General features: G+C 37.2%; 1 protein-coding gene across 1 annotated transcript in view; it reads right to left on the reverse strand.

Annotated features, from left to right (window-relative positions):
* Positions 1-20,268, reverse strand: part of LOC122808678 (alpha-2-macroglobulin-like) — a 2,073,303-nt gene that overhangs the window by 371,671 nt on the left and 1,681,364 nt on the right. The window contains exon 16 of the mRNA XM_044079658.1: positions 3,277-3,367. Coding sequence (XP_043935593.1) covers positions 3,277-3,367 — 91 coding nt within the window. The remainder of the gene's footprint in view (positions 1-3,276; positions 3,368-20,268) is intronic.

Below are 20,268 nucleotides of genomic sequence, written 5' to 3' on the forward strand. Positions count from 1 at the left end.
TAGCAAGCTACAATTTGGATTGCAGTTTTGCCCAGAGTTAGTTGCACTTGGATAACCTCGGCTGCATTATGCTGAGCAACTAGCCTGGAGGTGTGGATATCCTTAATGAATATGGATACATCTCCGCCTTTGGTGTTCCGGTCCAGGTTACATGGCCGAAAAGTGTGGTATGAGTTATAGCCTGGTAGTGCAGGGGTGCTCTCTGCAGCCTTGAACCAGGTCTCAGTCACTGCACAGATATCGATGTTCTCCATTTTAAGGAGTGCCTCAAGTGAGTGAATTTTGAGATTGAGACTTCTGGCATTGAGTAGCATCACCCTCAGTTTTTGCTTGCCTGTTCCTGTTACGGTGGTGAATTTGTCATTTGAACCTTGCCTAAAAAAGGCACTATAGGGGCGACAAGAACCTTAGCCAGTATCCGGAATCCCAGGGGTGACAGGTTCAGGCCATCTCTGGCAAAGCATCGTGGTCTGTCGACCATGTCATCCCAGGCAGACAGATACTGGATCCCTTTAGAATGGCACCAGAAGCTTAGCCATTCAAAAAACAAATATCTCTAAAAGAAATTACTCAAAAAATGAAAGAAAGCAAAAGTAATAAAACACCAGGAATTGATGGAATAATTAATGAATTGTATAAGATATTTCCATCTTCAGTAATATCATAGTTTCACAAAACTTTGAATGAAATTCTAGCACAAAACACAACTCCATTTTCATGGAGATACTCCTTAATTACACCCATTACAAAAGAAAATGAAGACCCTTTACAGTGTAAATCTTATAAGAAAATATCTTTATTTAACAATGATTATAAAATCTTCATGTCAATATTAGTTAGTAGAATTAAAAAATCATTGACACACATAATAAATGAGGATCAAACAGGATTCATTTATAAAAAACACACACATGACAATATACAAAGAATTCTAACACTCATAGATTTTCTAAACAGAAACAACCAAGAAGCTCTAATAGTAGCTTTGGATATAGAAAAAGCCTTTGATTCATTGAGCTGGGATTTTCTTTTTAAGGCTTTAGAATTGTTTGAATTTCCTGCTAATTTTATTACACGAATAAAGAATATTTATAAAAACAATTTGTCTTATGCAAAATTTGGGCCATTTACCCCGAAGGCTATTGAAATAACCAAAGGTACAAAGCAGGAATGTCCGATGTCTCCCATCTTGTTTGCCTTATGAATTTAATTATTTGCCTCATTAGTACGTCACAACTCTAATATATCAGGCATAGATGTATATGGTCAACTCAATTAAAAAACTAGATGAAATAGTGGAAAGGTTTTATCATATTTCCGGCCTTAGATTTAACAAGGGAAAATCGAATTATATACATTTGAATAAAAAGAGAGAATTTACCTTAACTACAAATTGTGTGATAGGAAAACAAGTTCCCATAATAAAATATTTAGGAATAATACTGTGTGATAATTTGGAATCTACATTAGCCACAAATTATAGCAACATAATTAATAAAATAAAAATGTTAATAGTAAGCTGGAATAAAATGTTCTTGAGATTTGAAGACAGATTACAAATAATAAAAATGACAATACTTCCAAAAATTAATTACATTGCACAAGCTATTCCTATAGTACCTAACAAGAAAATCTTGAAATAAATAAATAAAATTCTATTAAACTTTCTTTGGTATGCAAAAAGAAATAGAATAGCCTATACACATCATATTAGATCTTGGGAAATGGGTGGAATTAAACTTCCAGATCTAGAATCATACATAAAAGCCTCCATATTAAGAACTATCATTAATTGGATAGATCCTAATTATTATTCAACATGGAAAACATTGCACACTATTATTTTTCTAAAAGAAAATAAAACAATTAAAATTTGTATATTAAGTGAACAAAATAATAGGATGTGGCACATATTGACTGTTAATATTCAATATAATATAACAAAACCAACAAACTTAAATTATATAAATAATATTTACAATTTATTCAGAAGATTTATATATACTAACACGGATATTAAGATTTTGCTAGACTTGATAATACCCTTTAGATCTACAAAGAATTTCTTCAATAAAATTCATAATGTTATTTTAACTAGATGGGAGGGGAAAACTTCACTTGTTGGCAACATTGTATAGAGAATCAAGTCGTATTTGACACTCAACAAATTCAGAATAAATATGACATTCCATCAGCAGATTAGTTGGTACTACAAAGCATATTATCATATGTTAAGGATCTTAATAGTAAAATTATTAATTCTCCTTATAAAACTATTCCAAATTTGATAAATTTAATTTCTGAAGTTATTTACGACAATTATAATTGGACGAATTTAATTTCAAAATTATACAAAATATTGATAACATACAAAACTAACCATAATGCAAGACATTGGAATTTCATAGCAAACGGATGTCACACTAATCTATCAATTGAGAGTAAAACAAATCTATTATGTTCTGTTAACTTAACTTTTAATTTACAAGTATGGAAAATATTTACATGGAAATATATTCACAGGGCATTTATTACACCTGATAAACTAGCCACATTCAATTTATTTGATAAATCCATTTGTTGGAGATGTTCTTAAACTGTAAAGCTGATTGGTCACATATATTTTTTGATTGTATTAATATAAAAAAATTCTGGGAAGAAATTATTATTTTTCTCCAAGCTATATTCACAGATACCTTTATTTTAACCAAATCTTTAGTCCTCTTAAATGTTAATGATACTATTGGAATGAATAAAAAAGATCTATACCTTCTTTGGTCCATACTAGCTATGGCAAGGGAATGTATAACTAGAAAGTGGAAGTCTTCACAAGAACCTACTCTGGAAGAATTCTTGAGATTGATGGAAGGAACAGCGACATTAGAAATCAAGGTGAAGGAATCAAGAATTTCACCTAAAACATGGACAAACAATCCTTGGGAAAATGTTTAACTCTTATTGAGACATTAAAAATGAACTAACCCTAAATAATTAATGTGTAACTTTATACTTTATTAACTGATTATACATTTTTGTTACTAATTTCATATATTTTATTGTTTTTCCCTCCTTTGTTCAGGTCAATTGTGCATAGTGTATATAAAGGTTTATAATACTTGTTTATTGATAATTGCATTGCTAAACATTATATTATTTGGAATATAAAGAATTATTTGAATAATATATACAAATATAACCATATCTTTCTTTGGTTTCAGTTTTTACTTTTTAATCATATTCGCTGATGACTGCACATTATTTATAGTGTTGACTTACCATTTGAACTGATTTCTTATCTGGAATGTAACCTGACAACATCTTCACCTCAATGATGGCCATATTAGATACCACTCGTTTGCCTGTGTAGCTGTAGTAACATAAAAACAGGAAAGTTAAAAATAACAAATCCAGTACTTACTGCAGTTTCCTACATTGTATTCTAACTGACAAAAAATATTGTTTAGGCTACTAATTTTTTTCTTCTCTTTGCCTTCATGTGTTGCTTTACTCAGTTCATGTCTTTTGTTTTAGTTCATTTTCTTTTTCCTTTCTTTCATGCACATGTACCTACCTACATGCACGTATACATGTATGCACTGACTCTCACAGTACTTCTTATCGTTATATAGGGGCTTTAAAGTAGGTCTCAAAAACTGAGAAATTTAAGTGCCTTTTGTAGAATTTAAGGACAGGCATACCAATGAAATGTCATTACAAGATTTCAGTGAAAAACATAGCAGCAGTTGTCACTGAGCAAGACACAATTCCATCAAGTTAAATAATAAAGTATATTCACTAAATAAATTGCAGAAGAATCACAGGTAAAACAATATGTTAGCCCAAACCGGTAACCATTTGAAATGTCAGGGCCCACTATAATGAGTCCAGAAACATGGAAACTGAATGGCTGGAAGACTGGACTTTTATATACCAAGTCTGAGATGCCATTCCCTGGAATATTCTGCAAGGTATGGGGATCTCAGACTTGGTATATATAAGATCAGGGGGTTGGGGGCCTTGCCCCCACATGAGGAGAAGAGCAATTATCGAGATTCATTTCTCCATGTTGTCTATCTTTTTTTTCGGCTTTTCGGTACTTGGAATTTCAAGTACCGAAATTTCAATAGAGAGTCTGGAAAATTTATGATTAAAGTTCAGCTTTGTCAAAATATGTGAAGTACTTTTTTCTTTATGTTTGCATCTGCATACTATTCAAAGTACAGAGATGCAGTATTTGCTAAACATATGGGCAGGTCTCTTAGTGACATGTACATATTGATCAAGAAAAGAAGTAATGTCTTAGCATAACATTCCATCTGTGTTGTAGATCTTCACCAATCCTTGACAGTGGGTTCTGTTCCGAACCCTCGGAACCGACTCAGCCATATCCTCAGCTTGTGGTCTCCAAACTCTCGAGACTGGCTCTACCCATAATGCTCCTCACAGAAATTACTTCAGATTGAGTTGTAGTGAAAAATTATAAACATATATACATACATATATATATATATATATATATATATATATATATATATATATATATATATATATATATATATATATATACATACAGTTCCCTATCACATTGTCGAAATTTCAAATCCCATGAAGACGATATGGCCAAGACCATATCGCTGAAGATTTGAATTGCCGACAATTGTGTATTGGGATCATCGTACAGTGTGGAACTCTGGATTTCCCATTTTCCTCACTGTAGTGCGACTGAGGAGTTGGTATATTTAAGTTGTAGGGGGTGTGGGATGCAGGGAGGCTTGCCCCCCTGCAAAAACGTACAGGTAAGTTGTTCTTTGTTTTTATTCCTTTTTCGGCAATTCAAATCTTTGACGATATGGTCTTGGCCATATCGTTTTTGGAGATTTGAACTGTCGGCAAAGTGACAGTGATGTATACATACAGATATAAATATTTAGAGAAAGAGACAGAGATGAGACCATCTATGAGTTCTTAATGAGGACTGGATTAGAATTGGAGAGGTCTACTAAGAGTCTTAGGAAGGGGGAAGGAGGGTGGGTAAGTCAAGGACTGGTGAAGATCAACAACACAGATGGAACGTTATGGTAAGACATATCTTCTTTATCTGATGTTGTTAATCTTCACTTAATCCTTGACAGTGGGACAAAATCCCCAGCAACTTTTAATCTTGGGAGGTCTCATGGAAGTAGATTCCGAAGCACCATAGAGCTAAAAGATGTTCGACCCCTCTAGACCTGATCTAGTTTGAGTGATAAAGGTATGGTAAGTAGATCAAGTGGCTGCTGCATAGATGTCATATAAGGATACCCTCGCATGGAAAACTGCTGATGTTGCCACAGCTCTTGTTGAATGAGCTTGAACTGCTTTAGACAATTGAAGACCTTGAGATTGATAGATGAAGGTGATGCATTCTTTCAGCCATTTAGCTATAGTCACTTTAGTAACTGGATTTCCCAAACGGACTGGGGAGAAGGCTACAAATATCGGGTCAGACATTCAGATATATTTTGTTCTGTGTAGATAAAAGCATAACTGTCTATGTACATCTAATTAAGTGGAGTGCATATTCCTCTTTATTAGAAAAATTTGGGGAAAAGGTAGGCATCTGTAATGATTGGTTAATATTGGCCTCTGAAACTACTTTGGGCAGAAAAGAAGGGTTTGTTCTCAGTGACACTCTGTCCTTATGAAAGATTAAGTAAGGTGATCTGCATTATAAAGGTTGAAGTTCAGACACCCTTCTTGTAGATGTAATTGCTACTAAGAATGCAGTTTTCCATAATAAAAAATTGAGATGACAGGATGCTGAAGGTTCAAATGGGGTCCTGGTTAGGGCTTACAGAACTGTAGTTAAATCCCATGGTGGCACTGGTTCCTTGTAAGGGGGTTTTAACAAGAAAATTCCTTTCAAGAAGGCCATGCAAAGCTTATGAGACATTAAAGGTGCATTATTCAGACCTGAATGAAAATTAAAAATTGCTGCTAGATGGACTTTAATTGTAGAAGCAGAGGATCCAAATGGAAAAAGTGAATAAAGAAAATCTAATATATAATGTATAGGGGACAGTGAAGGGGTCAATGTCTCTTTCAAAGGTCCATTTAGTGAATTTCTTCCATTTGCACTGGTACAGTTTTCTAGTACTGGGCTTGTGATGCACAATAGTAATGGTTTGAACAGGGATAGAAAGGGTAGGATGCCTGGCAATCATGGGAATTGGAGAAGCCATGCGGTGAGCTTGAGGTGTGGAAAGTGAGGGTGAACCAAGAACTCTGGATGAGTGAGTAGATCATTTCCATAACAGGTGAGGCCAAAGGAAAGGGAACCAAATCTGCTGAGGCCAGAATGGGGCAATGAGGATTACGGAATCCTTTGTCTTTTTTGCTTTCTTTAGCAATTGAGAAATTAGAGGAACGGGGAGAAAGGCGTATAGCAGACTGGAAGGCCATGTGTGGAGAAGAGTGTCTCTGGGTGACTTCCCCGGAGGGGGAATTAGGGCAAAGTTACTTCTGCAATTGTTGTTGAAGGGAGAATCACAGAGGATGCAGCAAGGTTGGCCTCAATGGCAGAAAATCCTGTCCGCCACTAGGGGAGTCAGAGACCACTCCTGATGCATCAGAATTGTCCTGCTCAGTTTGTCTGCTATCACATTGAAACTTCCCGGAATGTGCATTGCTATCAGAAAGCAACCGGAAGAAATCACCTATTGCCAAATTCTGAATGCCTCTCAGCATAGTGGATAGGATTTGGTTCACCCTTGTTTGTTGATGTACCAGATTACTGACGTTATCCGTTTGAACTGCAACTGTCCCTAGAGGGAGGGTATCCTGGAATGCTTGCAACACTAATAACACCGCCCTCACACCATTAGGATCTGATCCACCAACCTCATAATGTCCAGTTCTGATAGGCTCTTAGCAGACTTCACCGAAGAGACAGAGGAAGATGCAGAGCATCTTACCTCCACAAATGGAGTGTCTCTGAATGGATCCAGGAACGGAGACTATGTAGTCCAAGGGAGTATAGTCTTTTCAATAGTTCTCGGTACTGAGGGCTCTATCGGTGCTGAAGGAGGGGTGGCCATATGTTCGTCAATTTAGTAGAGGGCATCATGTCTCCCAGTGCCAAATAAGTTTTCGGTGCCAAAGAGGTTTTGTTGAACTTTAAGTCTTAGTCTGTTCCAAAGAACTCTGAACCGAAGAAAATCACTTTTTTGAATCATGTGATTTAGTTTGTCTAGTTTTATCTCTAGAACCAGAAATGGCCTCGTCAAAGGGCGTTTTCATTAGTCCTTTTAAAATTAGTTTGTTCTTCCTCTCCATAAGTGTACAAGAGGACAACTCATGGCATATGGCATAATTCTCTTGAAGGTGAATCTCACCTAAACAATACACACAGAGAATGTGCCCATCCGAATTAGGCATTTTGCCCTCATACTTCTTACATAGTTTAAACCCTGTCATACCTTTGACCGTTCCCTATTAGCTGATTGAAGATGCATTGATTGAACTTTATAGTGCGAAATGGCAAAATACCAAAGCGGCATATAAACTAATTCTTTCCCTGGGAAAGGAATCGCTTGGCCGCCTTCGGTATTTTTCCTTCTTTATTACTGTAGTGCAGTCTCGGAGTTGGTATATTTAAGTAGGGGGTGCAGGGGGCACAGCCCCCCACGTCGGGGGGTGTGGGGGATGAAGCCCCCCACATTAGAAATAGTTTGTGGTGTGCATGTACTGTGTGTGTGTGTGTTTCACGGAACAGCAATTTTTTCCCTGGGAAAAAAAATCACTGTTCTGAGTGCTCGAGATTGTAAGCTTTCGCTTACATGGGGTCGATGAATCAGCGTTCGCTTTTCTAAGCATTCAGTGATTCAATATAGACCCCCTTTGATAGGTTAAGTAGGAGAAGTAATAGGTTTTTGGTCTGCCATGATGGCAATCAAAAAAGGAATGAAAGATAAGAGATTTTTAGATAGAGATTTTTTTTTTTTTTTTTTATACAGGGAGAAAGAAGAAAGTAATAATACCAACAATGGTAATAAGAGGTATCTGAAGATACTGGAGAAAAGAAGGAAGAGTTACCAACAATGGTAAGAATAGATTACCAAACAGTAAGAGAAGAGGAGCTGGTAGATAGACTACAGAAGAAAAAGGAAATTTAGAAAGAATTAGGAGAAAGATTTTAATATACTCACTATTCAGATGTCAAAGCTCGAGAGAGAGAAGAAACACATCTGGTCTGCGAAGCGACAAATGAGATATGAGGTAATCTCTGTGAGGAGCATTATGGGTAGAGTCAGGCTCGAGAGTTTGGAGAGCATGAGCTGAGGATATGGCCGAGTCAGTTCTGAGGGTTCGGAACCAAACTCACTGTCAAGGATTAGGTGAAGATTAACAACATCAGATTATTTGTTTTGAAGTGCCACATTCAACTTGTAACAAGCCAGTTTGTCCTGTTGGAGTATTATTTATCATCATCAGCATCAAGCAATGAATAAAGTATATGCATTTCTTAACCTCTGCCTACTCCTTTTGCTGATACTGTGACCAATTCCCTAAAGTCCTGAAAAGGGTTAGTACAGTAAAGCAACTACTCATTCATGTCACAGTTCACAGCGATCTATCAAAAAACCTCTAAATTACACTAGTATGTATATCAGATCCATAAAACGATGTATATGTGATATAAATGAGGCAATTGTTTATCTGTTGTCAACTAGAAACCAGTTGCAGAAATGTGTTAGAATATTTAAAAATTGCATTTCCATATTTTACTGCACTCAAACTTAACCTTCAACAGTTTAAAAGCAGAAACTGTTCCTGGATCCGATGTTGGGCCCTGCAAAACCTATAGTGCCAGAGAAGCACAGAAACCTGAGAGTAGATGGAGACTTTGGGCTCGTCTAGCCTGTGCAAATGTTTAAACAAAAGACTGTAATCCTTGAGTTGCACTTCCCCCTCTACAAATAGGTATCATCTTTTCCCTGTTTCACACACCAGTCAAGGGCTTTCAGTGATTCATGTCCCTTTTGGGAACTTCCTCTGGTCCCTGCACCTGCCACGTCTGCCACCATACTTTCTGCCTTTCATTCCAGAACAAAAAAAGAAAAAAAATCATCACATCTTTTTTAAAGTTACCTGTTTTGTAGGATGAATTTTCCTTTCTGCTCACCTTTTTATCTTTTATGAAAATAATTACAAATGATCAGAGACTGGGATAAGAATGCGTTGTATACTATAAGGACAGAGAGGAGTGTCAAAGCTTTTAACATGTGAAAATCCAGACAAAACTGAAATTTTACTCAGACATTGAAAAAATGAATTAGTAAAATATATAAATAATAGGGTCTATATTAGAACACTGAAGTTTCAAAACTTCGAATGTTCTAATATCGAACCCTAGTCATCGAAAATTTAAAACATCCTAGGGAAATAATACACACAACACAAGCACACCAAGCAAACAGTAATCCACACACATACACCTAAACTCTTACACCTAACCCTACACTAAACTATACATACACCACTAACTATCCACTTACCTTAACCCAAACCCTAACCCTAAGGTCCGTTACTATCGCACAGTCACCTCACCCGTGCCCTAACCCTAACTCACCTACCCCACCCTAACCCTCACGTCCACACAATCGCACACTTACCCGACCCACGCCCTAACCCTAACTCACCTAACCCGCCCTAACCCTCATGTCCACACAATCGCACATTTACCTGAACCCAACCTGTAACTTTCCACCACAGTGCTGAAAATACCGAAGCAACAGAAACGGACAACCAAATTCTTTCCCTAGGAAAAAAATTGGTTTTCTGTTTCTTTGATATTTGCAGCGTTTGCTGAAAACAGGTCGATATTAGAACACTCAAAGTTTTGAAACTTTGGTGTTCTAATATAGACTCATAATACACACAAAGTTTGTTCATACAAGGACCATGTAATGAATGATATATCTGCATCTATATCATAGAGTACATTGTTGTGCTCTAAATTAAGCCATATTCCTCCATTTTTAAGATCACTGAAGTGAATTATTTCAATATGTTTAATTTTTTGTGACTATACTAAATTATCATGTAACTTATATGTGTTACATCATTTTGTACTGTCTCATATTCTCTGCAAAGTGGGGGCCATAATAACCTGACTTTCTGTAAAGTTCCCCTTCCTGTGGCTATGTCACTTTCCTAATTTATACTATCTGCCAGTCTGTTTTATGGTGCAGTAGGAGGTGTAACCACTTTCTGATAATATGTATAAATGCAGGCACCTCTGCTTCCTTCCAAAGCTACATATTATTTACTTGTAGGGAAATATCAGAACATTTTGAAATATTTTAGTCTGTGGTTAACTGTAACATGTATTTTAAGTCTCCGCACAATGTCAGAGATGCATAGAGGCAACAGACACATGTCTGACCACATACATAGTGTAGACACAGATTACTTGAAAATGATCTTGGTTAGCATTTGTGAATTATTAAAAGTATTACTTATGTTCTTCCAAATCAAAACTTCCTATTGTGGTGACACTATAGAATAGCTTAGGGTTTGAAGGAGAGCAGTGTGTTGCAGTTCTGATAAAGAAGCTCAGCATTATGCTTTGCACTGCACTACTTGTACATTGCTAGTCTGACTGGAGAACACAGCAGGGTGTTACTGTACAGGTAATGCCAACTGAAAAATAAATCCACCACTTCAGGGCAGCATATTAAGTTGCCATGGAGTTCAAACTGTTATGGAGCTAAGGGCCACCATTGTTTTACACTCACTAAGACTACATTTGTTGTATAGCAAGTATAAAATAAAAAAAAAAGAAAAAAATAAAGTGTGTGTGAGTGTGTGCATTTGGGAGCGCTACAGAATCCTGAAAGCCCAAAATCCTGAAGACCAAATTCCTGAGACCAAAATCCTGAAAGTTCAAAATCCTGAAAACACACAATATACCAACACTTACTATATTCCAGCACAAGTACATACAGAAACAAATAAAACACAAACCATATTACTCTTTTCCAAGTATAAGCAAGGGGGCAAGCCCCCTGCACCCCCCATGAGGGGGGCTGTGCCCCCACACCCCCTGCTACTTAAATATATCAACTCCAAGATTGCACTTAATGTACTGAAGAGCAATCTCGGAGTTGTTATATTTAAGTAGCAGGGGGTGTGGGGGGTGCAGGGGAGCTTGTCCCCCTGCATATAGTTGAAGGGTAATATGTTTCTGTATGTACTTATGCTGGAATATAGTAAGTGTTGGTATACTGTGTGTTTTCAGAATTTTGAGTTTTCAGGATTTTGGTCTCAGGATTTTGGGCTTTCAGGATTCTGTAGCACTCCCGTGCATTAATATCAGTGTGTGTGAGTGTATGCTTACATGAAACTAAGAGTGAGAGCGATTGAGCCATTATTTTACACTCGCTAAGCAGAGAATTCCATGCCTCTCCCATGTCCCTGATTTTCAGGGATATTCCTCTTGATTTAAATTTTAGCTCTGCCTTCTTTAATCCCTCCTAAATCTATTGACTTTTGAAGAAAGTTGGTGAATTACAGTCAATAAACCATGACAATAAACACAGTTATAGACTTTTTCACTTCAGAAAATGTATATTAATTCACATTCTCTTTTTCTGTCAATGTCTCATATTATTAATACTAATATTTTAAAAGTGTCCCTGATTACTTCTGGATTTGTCCCACATTCCATCAACGTTTGTCCCTGATTAATTGAGAGCTATGATGTCTGAGACTCAAATGTAATTCGTTACTTAGTGACTTCAATCCCAAATGATTTGCCTGCATATACTACAGCAAGTTTGAAACAGTAGGTGGAGGAAATGTTTTACATCAAAATTATTAAAAGATATATATATATATATATATATATATATATATATATATATATATATATATATATACAGCAATTAAACAAATAGAAAAAAAAAAACAAACACAAAAAATGAACATTTGTTAGTAGAACCATTTGCTTACACTGCACTCCTCTTCTGCTTAGTTTTGACAAAAATTAACAGTTGGCCCATTCTCTAATTGCAATAATGCCCGCAGGGTGTGTGCTATTGTGTAAAAAAGCCCTTCCTCGGGTGTACCTGGGCGGGCATTATTTACACAACAACACAACCCTGTCAGGCACTATTGATTGCATATGCCACCTTTATAGTGAGTAAAATACTTCTTAGGATCATAGGAAGTTACTAGGTTATTGGCACTGATGCTCGTATAAGCCAAGCCAAGAGTTTATCCCATGTTTAGACAAGTCCGCACCCAAAGCCCCTATCCACAGGTGGAATTCCAGGGGTGTAGTTCTGTTTCCCATCCAGTTATCCAAGTTGCGCTTAAAAAGGGATAATGAGGTACTCTTCTTGACGTGGAGAAGGAGTCTATTTCACAGATGGGGGAGTTTCTGGGACAAAAATATGTCCCACCAAGTCCTACTGATGTCACAGACCAAGTTGAGGTCGCGCGTGTAGTTTACTCAAATGGAGCTTGACTTGGGGATATGCAGCAGTCCCATCAAGGCAGGGTCCGAGATTGCTTTGTATGCCAGACAGAGGTCACCACTGAGGAGTCTGCATGAAACTGAGTAGAGAGACAGAGCTTTTAGCCTATCTGTGCAGGGTAAATGTTTGAAGCCCTGGATTCTCCTGGTGAGGAACCTCTGTGGTCTCTCCAGCTGCTGTATATGTTTTGTGAGGCACATGCTGAAGGGGCTGTTGTACTGAATAATTGGCCTTATAAGGGAAGAATATAGGGATGGTATGACCTCTTTGTACCTGGATGAGACACCCTTACTTATGAGGTGGGCCATGTAGAAAGCTTTCTGTACAACGGAAGCAACCTGGTGGTCAAAAGTCAGGTTGCTATCAACTTGGGTACCCAAATCTTTCATGACTGATTGTGTGCTTAGCACATTGTTATTAATGTAATAATATGTGAGGACAACACTCTTCCCAAATGGGATGATGATGTATTTTTTGGCATTCAGCTTGAGGCCATGTTTCTGGCACCAGTCATTTGTTTGGGTGAAACCCTCTTGGAGGACGTCCACATCACCTGGGGAAATGATGGCCATGCCCAGCTTGCAATCATTTGCCAACCTGGTCAGCCATAGCCCACTGATTTTGGCCTGCACCTCAAAGAAGTATATCCTGAATAACAGAGGCCCCAAGACCGATCCCTGGGGTACGCCACTCATTATGGGTCTACTGCTAGAGGTGGCTTCCCCTACTTTGATTAGGTAGGTTCTATCAGTGAGCCAGTTTGCTACCCATCTGGTAACATATGGATTGATGCTTAGTTGACAGAGTTTATCTATTATGCCCATTGGCCAGGTCAAGGTAGGCAGTTTGCATCATCTTCCCCTCGTTCACGGCTTTGGTGACTGTCTCAAAGAAGTCAAACAGATTTAACAGAAATTACCTCCCTTTGACAAAGCCAGACTGTGTGGGGTCGAGTGTTTGGAGGTTGCCAATGTCCCTGTTAATCAGGTCCATGATAATCCATTCCATGGCCTTGCAGATCAGGCTAGTTAGGCTGATGGGTCTATAATTTCCTGGATCAGTGGATGCTCCACCTTTGTGTAAAGGGATTACACTGGCTGCCCTCCACTCGGCAGGGACAAAGGGTACTCAGGCTTTGGTTGAATAGGGTGCCTAATGGTGCTGCAAGTTCATGCCTGAGTTCATGTAGGATGCACCCTGGGATGTTACAGGGTCCCATGGAGGCTGTTTTTTTTGCCATTTTGAAGGCAGTGATGACCTGTTCCCTAGATATAAGGGGAGGGGGGCAGGTACTGGGGATGTCCTGATTTACTGATGGGGGACAGAGAAGTGAAGTTTTCAGTGAATCTGTCAGCCAGTAGGTTGGCTATATCTTCAGCATTTGTGTATGTGGTGTCCTTGGCCACCAGTTCTGAGCAGATCTGGGTGCTTCCTTTGAGAGTGTGGACATATGTGAAGAAGGCCTTATGATTGTCTCTAGCAGATGTGGCCAATTTGGACTCAAAATTAGCTTTAGAGGATTTCACTAGCGCTCTTATTTGCTTGTTCAGGCTAAGGAGAGATTGTTTCCAATTGGGCACCTGCTCCTTCTTGGTCCTGGACAACATTTTTTTTCCTTTTGTTATATAATTTATTCATTGCAGACATCCACCAGACAGGTTTATTCTTCCTTGCGGAGGATGATTTTGTCCTGTCAGGTATTCCCGATTCCATGCATCTATATAAATGCTTGTCTAGTACTTTGGTGTAGATTTAGACATTGGTGCCAGCTCCTACAGAGGGGGAGAGGGCTGTGAAGCTGTTTATACCATCCCTCAGGAGAATGCAATCAGCTTTGGATAAGTTTCTTGTTTGACCCTAGCTGGGGGGGGGGGTGTCAGCGGAGATGGTGACTTCGAAAGTGACTGCTTTATGGCTGGATCTTAACAGGGAGGATGATACTGTAGGGGTACTGCAGTGGTTACTCATGTTGGTTAATACCAAGTCCAAGATATTATCACCTCTTGTAGTATCAACTAGCTGTTTCAAGCATTTGCATTGTTAAACTCGAGGAATCTCCGGGCATTTGTGTTCTGGCATGAGTAGTTTTTCCAGTCTATGGTTGGGGTAGTTAAAGTCACCCAGGATCAGGGTAAAGGGTTGAATCTTGATAGATTTGAAGAGGTCTAGATAGGTGGAGTAGGCATTTTGAGTCAAATTTGGGGGCCTGTAGCCAGCTATGATTTGAATAGGGGACTTGTCAACAGTCAGCTGTACCTGGAGCGTCTCCTGTGCGTCATAATGTTTGACCAGCCTGGAGGTGCATGCGTCTTTAATATATATTGAAACTCCACCTCCTTTGGCTTTGCTGCTCACAGTTGGGGGTCTGAATGTATGATAGGATGAGTAACTAGGTAAAGCTGGGGTGCTTTTCACAGCTTTGAACCAGGTTTCTGTGACTGCACAAATGTTAGCATCTTACAGGGTTAAGAATGCTTGCAATGAGTGCAGTTTCATGTTTAGACTCCTAACTTTTAACACCATGACCGTTAATTTGAATTTTGTTGAAATTTTTATGTTAGTAGTATCGACTTCATGACTTTTCCTAAAAAAGGTACTATGGGGGAGGCAAGGGCCTTTGCCAGAACTGTGAAGTCCAAGTGAGACAGACGCAGGCCATCTCTAGCAAAGCAAAGGGTTGGGAGGGTGGCCTAATGGTTAAGGTGTTTGCCTTACAAACACAAGGTGCAGGGTTTGAGTCTCACAAGGGATAATTGGCTAGGCTTAAAATGGCTCGCAAGGGCAGTTAGCTTAGTACTAACCTATGAACCTATGAATATTGTGGTCTGTTGATCATATTTTTCCAGGCTGTCAGGTACTAGATCCCCATGGAATGACACCAGAAACTAAGCCAATTGTTAAAGTCAATCATTTTCTGAAAATTAACACTTCTGCCAAGTTTCAAACCCGGGCACCTCTCACCTACAGCTCACTGCATTAACTCACCATGCCATACAGATCTGATGTTTTATTAATATATCTATACGGCTAAGTGGCTTCATTAATGCCAAGGATATGAGTTTTAATAGCATTAGCTGGAGCCTGTTATTCAGTTTAATCTGATCATATTTTGGTGTCATAAAAATTGCATATTTCTTTAGACAGAAGGTTATTTGAATATAAGAATGCCACCTTGGGCATCTTTCAGCTTATCAGCCACCTGTAGTCATTTCTGTCTGTCAGATCCCTTATTCTGCCATGTTTTAAACTGGTACTGGTCTATGACTAACAGAAAGGAAGTTATGTTTTTAGCTGAAGCATATATTAATGTTCACCTGAGGGAGACACTATATTGGGCTGAAGAGGTCCAAATCCTCACTTGTGTGTGTGTGTGTGTGTGTGTGTGTGTGTGTGTGTGTGTGTGTGTGTATATATATATATATATATATATATATATATATATATTTTTTTTTTACTCAAATGATTTTTATTTTGATGAAATAACACAATAATTTAATACAATAACTATTTACAGTATTTACATTCAGCCTGACAAAAAGGATTCAGAAATAAGTTACTGTATAAACTATGATAGTTAGGAAGAGTTTGGTTTCATCTGTAGGGTATCAGTCAAATTCAAAACTTTCCTCCATGGACTATTAACCAATGGCTTAGGAAAAGTTCTTAACTCTTTAGTTCTTTTCTCCGTTAGTATGCATTTCTTCAGTAATGATAGGAATTCCTCCATTGTGGGTGCTACATTAGAGTTCCATCTTCTAGTTATACATTTTCTGGCTATTGCTAACATTGTCCACAACAAATACAAGTCAGCTTTCTTCATATACTTACTATTAACAACATTCAATAAAATTAAAGACTTTGTCAAAACAAATATATCAGTATAGATAGCTTGAATAAATTTGTTAATCTCATTCCAATATGGTTTAATATTACTACAGTCATAATAAATATGAGACCAGTCAGCAGATGACCTCTCCAACATAACTTGCTGCTTGAAGGGTTCATTTTTGAGAGTTTCTTAGGTGTCAAGAAGGATTTGTGTAGAGATTTCCAATGAAAAATTCTCCAGAATTGTGAGTAAGAAGTTAGTTTAACTGAAAATAAAATGTTTGTTTTATCTTCCATTGATAATGATACTTGAAACCCTTTAGTTAGGTATTGCCAGTAAGAATCTTTAGGAGCTGTCTTATAGACAAAGTGTTATATAGATATGATAATTCATTCTTAACATTGATATTATTATATAGAATTCCAAAATTCCAGTTTATAATTTTTGGTACGGTTTTGAAGGATGAGTTATGTATTATTCTACACAGATCCTTGGTATATGCTGTGACACTCTAAAGAACCAACTAGTCATTAAGGTGTAGGCCATAGGTTGACAATATACTTTGTGTGTTCAAAGCTTGTTGGTTTTCAATACATTGCAACCAACAAAATAGGTTATTATTTTTTCCCATAAACCAAAAATCTCTCTGTGTTTTATAAGGGAAATCCCTTGTAATAGTAAATGGTATTAAAAAGCTATGCCACAGTTTTATATCTAAATTTGTGTTAATGAATTTTCTAAACACATCAAAAATATTGATTATTAGTGTTAGTTTAGTTAATTTTGTTGTACTATACTGTAAACAGTGCCATACCTTATCTTTGTCAGTTACCAAAGCATTCTTTGATAAATAATTTTCATTCATTAGTATAATGGAGTGTAACTGTTTCCAATTGAAAGAGTATCTAGGATTTATCCAATTCATCACTATTTTAATTATAGATGTCTTTATGTAAGTTTCAATCTCTGGGAATTTTAACCCCCTTGTTCCCATTTTCTGATATGATGAGAATATGCCACTCTATTTCTTTTGGGGTACCATAGGAATTTAATCAGAGGTGAAGTGATTTCTTTCATAGTTTAGTTTCATAGTTTCATAGATTAGTACTAAGCTAACTGCTCTTGTGAGCCATTTTAAGCTTAGCCAATTATCTCTTGTGAGATTCAAACCCTGCACCTTGTGTTTATAAGGCAAACACCTTAACCATTAGGCCACCCTCCCAACCCTTTCCTGGTGGAAGTATAAGGGCTTGTGCTATATATAATATTTTAGGTAACAAAACTATTTTATCAGTTGTAACCTATCATCAAATGTTATAAACAAATTATTCCATTTGCTTATTAATGTCTTGATTAAGTCTATGGCTTTAGCATAGTTAAGCTTTAAGGTTTCTTCTATATTCTTGCCTAGGACTATTCCTAAATAGTCTAGAGTTGAAACTTGGTTTCCAATAACATGATTAACTGGAACCTGTGTGTTCTGTTTATTTAATAATAAATATTTTGATTTAGATTTGTTGGAGTGTCCTGAAATTTTTTGTTACTATATCCACTTCACCTAACACTTCCTTAGAGTTGGGTAAGGTAAGTAAGACATCATCAGCAAACATCATTATTTTAGAAATATATTGGTCATATATATTTATAACGCTTATCTTTGGGTTATTACGTATTAAATGGCAAGTATTTCTATGGCCAGAGCAAGTAGGATAGGGCACATGGGACATCCTTGTCTAGTATCTCTAGTGATTTGGATTGCTTTGCAAATAAAGGGACCTAATTTGACATATGCTAGATTATTTTCATAGATATTTTTTATCATTGTTATAAAAATTATAATTGTTATAAAAAAGGGGGGGAAATAAAATAACTGTAAGACTTTAAATAACCCAAATTTAAGGAGTCAAAGGCCTTTTGAATATCTAGACCTATTATCAGTGCTTCATGGTTTCCTCTAGTGAGGTAATCTAGCAAAGTTAATACTCTTTTAATATTATCCTGTGTATGCCTGTTACGTATGAAACCAGTTTGGTCTTCATTAATTATTTTAGATATGGGTATTTTCAATCTATTGACCATAATTGACATAAATAGTTTATAATCATTATTCAACAAAGAAATGAGTCTATATAAGTTGCAATGATTAGGATCATTATTCTCTTCTAATATTGGGGAAATTAGAGAATATCTCCCAGAAGGAGGAATATTTGCTAATGTTTGAACTTCAAGAAAGGTTTTATGTAGCAGAGAGACTCACTTGTATACTTTGATAGCACAGGCTTTTGTGACCAATATTAATGAACTCCAATCTGTGCCATTTATGGAAATGACACAGAAGAGCTTTTTCCATTGTGCAGTCATGCCCCTGTACAGAACAGGATTATTAGGAACTTGTAGCTTTATAGTAATCATGTTGAATGTGGGAAGTTTCAATAACAATCTTCTTTTGGTGAACAGAAAAATTAAATCCTAATCCTCAATTTCAAAGATGACCAAATAAATAACTTGCTCCATTTAGATGAGAACCTTTCTGAAGGTGGGAGACATGGCAGGGTTATCACTATACTGACTGCTCTGCAGCTATTGCTTTATTCTGCATATATTTGTTTATTTCAATTTGTTAACCGGCAAAGTCTGACTAGGTAAAAGAACCCTCTTCAGTAGTGTCGCTCGTCTTGTACATCTTAATAAGATGAAGAGGCTTGGGTACTCATTTAAGTAGTTTATTACACACAAACACATCAGGATGGAAAACAGTAATATTAAACTTAAACAAACGAACTACCTGAATGACTACTACACATACGCTTGCTTACACCTCGGCTGCTCATTGCAAAATGGCACTCTTGCTTGCATGTGCTCTGTACTTATATGCACGTGCCCACTGACTGGAATGCTTCTTAAAGGTATATCACATACTCTGATCTACATCCTCCCTCTTTACTGACCTGTCTCATATAGGCAATGACATTTGAATAGGCATGCAATTATACAATTATAAACAAAACAACAGTCATGTCCAGGTTGTCGTGTATCTGGAACTGGATTTAGAGATGTGACCTGATCTCGTAATGTAATAGTTAGAACTGGGTTTAGCATCAGGGACAATCTCTGGGAAATGTTCTGCTTCAGGATTCTCTGGGATATTCTCAGGAATAGAGATTGCTGATGGAATTTAATCTGGAACAGGAGCATTGGAGAAGTCAATCAAAGAATTAGAGTCTTTATTCCAGGCAAGATGCTGTAACACTTGTTCGGACACTGGCAATAAATGTTTCTAGTTCTGCCTAAATTCCATTCCTTGTGATTCCGTGATGTATGACCTTGGTTCTTGGCACACATTTTTCACAAATCTGATGCAATTAAAACCTTTTGATGTTTGCATCCTCATTATCTCCCCTTCTTTCAATGAATGAAGCAGTTTGCTGGACTTGTCAGAGGATTTCTGGGACAAATGCTTTTTCAACAGCTGGGCTTTCACTGCTTTGTTGTTTTTTAGCACATGGAACCAATAAATTGCTGCTGATTAGTAATGTGGTTCTCGTTTGTCTCAACATAAGTCTCTGGGCAGGTGAACCAAGATAATCATCGCGAGGAATGTTTCTGATTTTTAGCAAATTTAGAAAAACATTGGTATTGTCACATTTGGATTTCTCTAACAGCTGTTTTGCACTTTGAACTGCACGTTCAGCCAAGCCATTTGACTGATGGTATTCAGGACTACTCATAATATGAACAAAGTCCCACATTTCAGCAAACTGTCTGAACTTCTGACTTGTAAACTGTGCACCATTGTCAGAAATGACTCTGTGCAGACTACCATGGACAGAAAAATGCCTCTTCAACTTAGTAATGACAGTATTGGATGTTAGATTAGGACGTAGGTCAATCTCAAACCAATCTGAGTAACAGTCTACT

This window comes from Protopterus annectens, chromosome 8.part0 (genome assembly GCF_019279795.1).
Source record: "Protopterus annectens isolate FY-2018-M chromosome 8.part0, PAN1.0, whole genome shotgun sequence".
Lineage (NCBI taxonomy): Eukaryota > Metazoa > Chordata > Ceratodontiformes > Protopteridae > Protopterus > Protopterus annectens.